General features: G+C 25.3%; 1 protein-coding gene across 6 annotated transcripts in view; it reads right to left on the bottom strand.

Moving 5' to 3' along the window:
• LOC102672118 (autophagy-related protein 16-1) overlaps positions 1–2869 on the bottom strand; it is a 574752-nt gene that overhangs the window by 29276 nt on the left and 542607 nt on the right. For all 6 annotated transcript variants that reach the window (XR_004150865.1, XR_004150867.1, XR_004150868.1 and 3 more), the window contains 2 exons: positions 1308–1392; positions 842–988 (listed from right to left, as the gene is read on the bottom strand). Coding sequence is in view for 2 of the 6 variants with exons in the window: in XM_031511826.1 (XP_031367686.1) it covers positions 842–988; positions 1308–1392 (232 nt within the window). In the remaining 4 variants the exon portion in view is untranslated. The remainder of the gene's footprint in view (positions 1–841; positions 989–1307; positions 1393–2869) is intronic.

Genomic DNA, 2869 nt, shown 5'->3' with positions numbered 1-2869 from the left:
ATGCATGTATAAAAATATTATGTGCGCAGGATATACGGTGGAATAGGCGGGCGTGTCCATGGATACATATATATAAGTGGAAAGGTTGGAGGAGGAAATCGGGTCACGCCGAAATATTTTTCCGCGCCTTTCCACTTTAGGTTAGGTACGATGTGAGCGCACGAATTATAGAACGTATACGACGAAGTTTCCGCACGTGTGCAAAGCACTCGAAGATGCTTGCTACAATTATGATCGGTTTGACGCTTTTATGCGCAAAGTTTTGCGGGGGATGGTAAATTTTAATGCTTAATATATATCGATAATGGAATTTTGTAAACTCATCGTATTTCGCGAATTGATTAATTAATTTTATACGATACGCAAAATATTGGAGGATTTTAATCTTCTTTAATTGTAATATAATTTATTAATTTATATGTAAGATTATTTTTTTTTATCGGTGTTAAAGAAGATTCGTTTGTTCGAATGATTTTTTTTAATTGGTTGGAATTGAATAATTTTAACTGTAAATTATATTGCTTTTAAGATTACAATGACCTAATTTAATAGTAGAATTAATGGCTTATTTATTGATTAAATATTAATTTAAATAGGTATTTTAAATATAAATTATGGTAATTGGAATATTATAATGAAAACAAATATATGTAAGTAATTACTTTTGTTTTCATAATAAAATACATGTTAATCTCTTAACTTTTTCAAAAATATCTACATATTTTCAATAATTATAATTTATAATTATTGAAAAATAATATAATTATAAATTATAATTATGGAAGAATATAAGAATCGTAATTTTTATAAACTCTAGTAATTAATAAAGAGAGATACTTACGAATGGTTTTTCAACACAGTCTCAATCGTGTTAGTGGCGACAGACCAAATGAAAACGGACCCGTCTGAAGAACCAACCGCTATGTACTGACCATCTGGACTAAAAGTAGCTCGTGTCCAGTCGAAACCGACTTTAAACCCATCGGCGCTAAAAATAGAAGTAATTTCACTTCAATAATTATTACAAAGTTAATTTTAAATATTTTATTAACGAAACTTTTGAAAGACTAATAATCTTGAACGATTAAAAAATAATTATTTGTTAAAATTAATTTTCCTTTTTTTTCTAATATTTTGTTTTATCGTCATTTATAATAAAAATCAATAGTATAATAAATATAGAAATTATTTAAAATATAATTGGCTAAAAAGAATTTATTAAGTTATTATTATGAAATATAAAATAAGTAAAAAATAAAAATCTGTTTTTGCCTTAACATCTATAAGATTTTTCTATAAAAGCTTACCTAAATGATCCAATGATCTTCTTCATCCGCAGATCGATGAGTTTCAATGTATCATCTCTGACACAGCTCAGAAGGTAATTTGCATCTACAAACAATCAGATATCGCTACTTAAATCAAGTTAAAGTTTAATTAGTTGTGTTAATATGATTATATAAGGATGATAAAAGGAAAAAAAAAAATTTATAACTTCTTCATATCACACAATTCGTTTGTTGAAGATTACACTTTCGAGAAATCTCTAAAGAAATTCAAATCATTTTTCATGTCTCATTTAAAGAAGTAATATATTCATCGAAACAAAAAATTATTTAAATATATTAATTATTAAAATTTTCTTTCATTATTTATCGAGTATTATTTTGAAAGTTACAATTTTTTTTTATCATTCTGCATATAAGAAATTGCATAAATTGATCAATAAATTGAATAAATAATCAATTAAATTCAATTGTGATAAATTTTTCGTGAATTCGTGTTACAATAGTAATGAAGAAAGAAATACTTTAGCTTCTTGAAATTTATAAAAAAAAAAAGTAAGTAAGTAAGTAAGTAAGTAAGTAAGTAAATAAATAACTCTTTTTTCGAGATATATAAATCTTATAGGGAGACGTTCGAGAAAGGTTTCATTGTGAATCTAGCGGCCATTTCCCAAGGAATGGTATATTATACTTTAATGGAAGTATACATAATGTATTACGGTGAATGATAAAGGAAAAGCATTAGAGTGACGCAATGTAATCGAGCAGAATTTTACAGTCTTAGCGATATCGTTTCCTTCGAATTTTAGTTTTATATCACCGAAATTACTCGAGTACAGCTTTCGAAAGAATTCTTTGACAAATTAATCTTTCCAAAGAAAGCATGATTTTTTCAATTATAATGAAATAGTTTTAAATCATCAGTTTAAATGTAGCTTAAAAGTAAATTAATTATAGCAACAGATAGAATAAATTACATCACAGCAATCTATGTGAGAAAATAAATAAAAAAATGTAAAATAAAATTTTTCTACTTATAAACTCATTCTTGAAATTTTGGAGAAAATTTTCTTATGTTAAGCGATCATATAATTCGTTCAATCCATTTTATTATTCATAAAAATTTGAAACTTTAGTAAATGATAATAAATTTAATTTTTTAACATTTCACAAAAAAATACGCAAGATTTGGTAATAAATTTCATGGGAATTTTCAAAATTAATTATCAAAGTGTATCAGAGTATAATATTTGTGCTTTATAGTTTATTCAAAAGCTAAAAAATTACAAAACTTAAGGTATTTTATTTTTTAATTATTTCATTTTACCCATTTCTATCGATTAAGATTTTCATTATTTTTAAGATTTTATCGAACACAATAAACCGTTTAACTACGTGTAACGGTAACGATAATGCTCAGCTTTAATTAATTCCAGATTAACAGAAATACTTTGAAACCTCATAATAGCGTAATTCGAATAATAATTCAACTTGAATTACAAGTTCCGCGAATTTCGAACAAAAGATATTAAATCTCCCTCGGGATAATATTTTTAAACAATGATAAAATCTTTCCAATGATA

The sequence above is a fragment of the Apis dorsata genome, unplaced genomic scaffold (assembly GCF_000469605.1).
Source record: "Apis dorsata unplaced genomic scaffold, Apis dorsata 1.3 scaffold_353, whole genome shotgun sequence".
NCBI lineage: Eukaryota > Metazoa > Arthropoda > Insecta > Hymenoptera > Apidae > Apis > Apis dorsata.
Note: the sequence above shows the minus strand (reverse complement) of the source record. Positions and strands in the feature narration are given on the sequence as shown.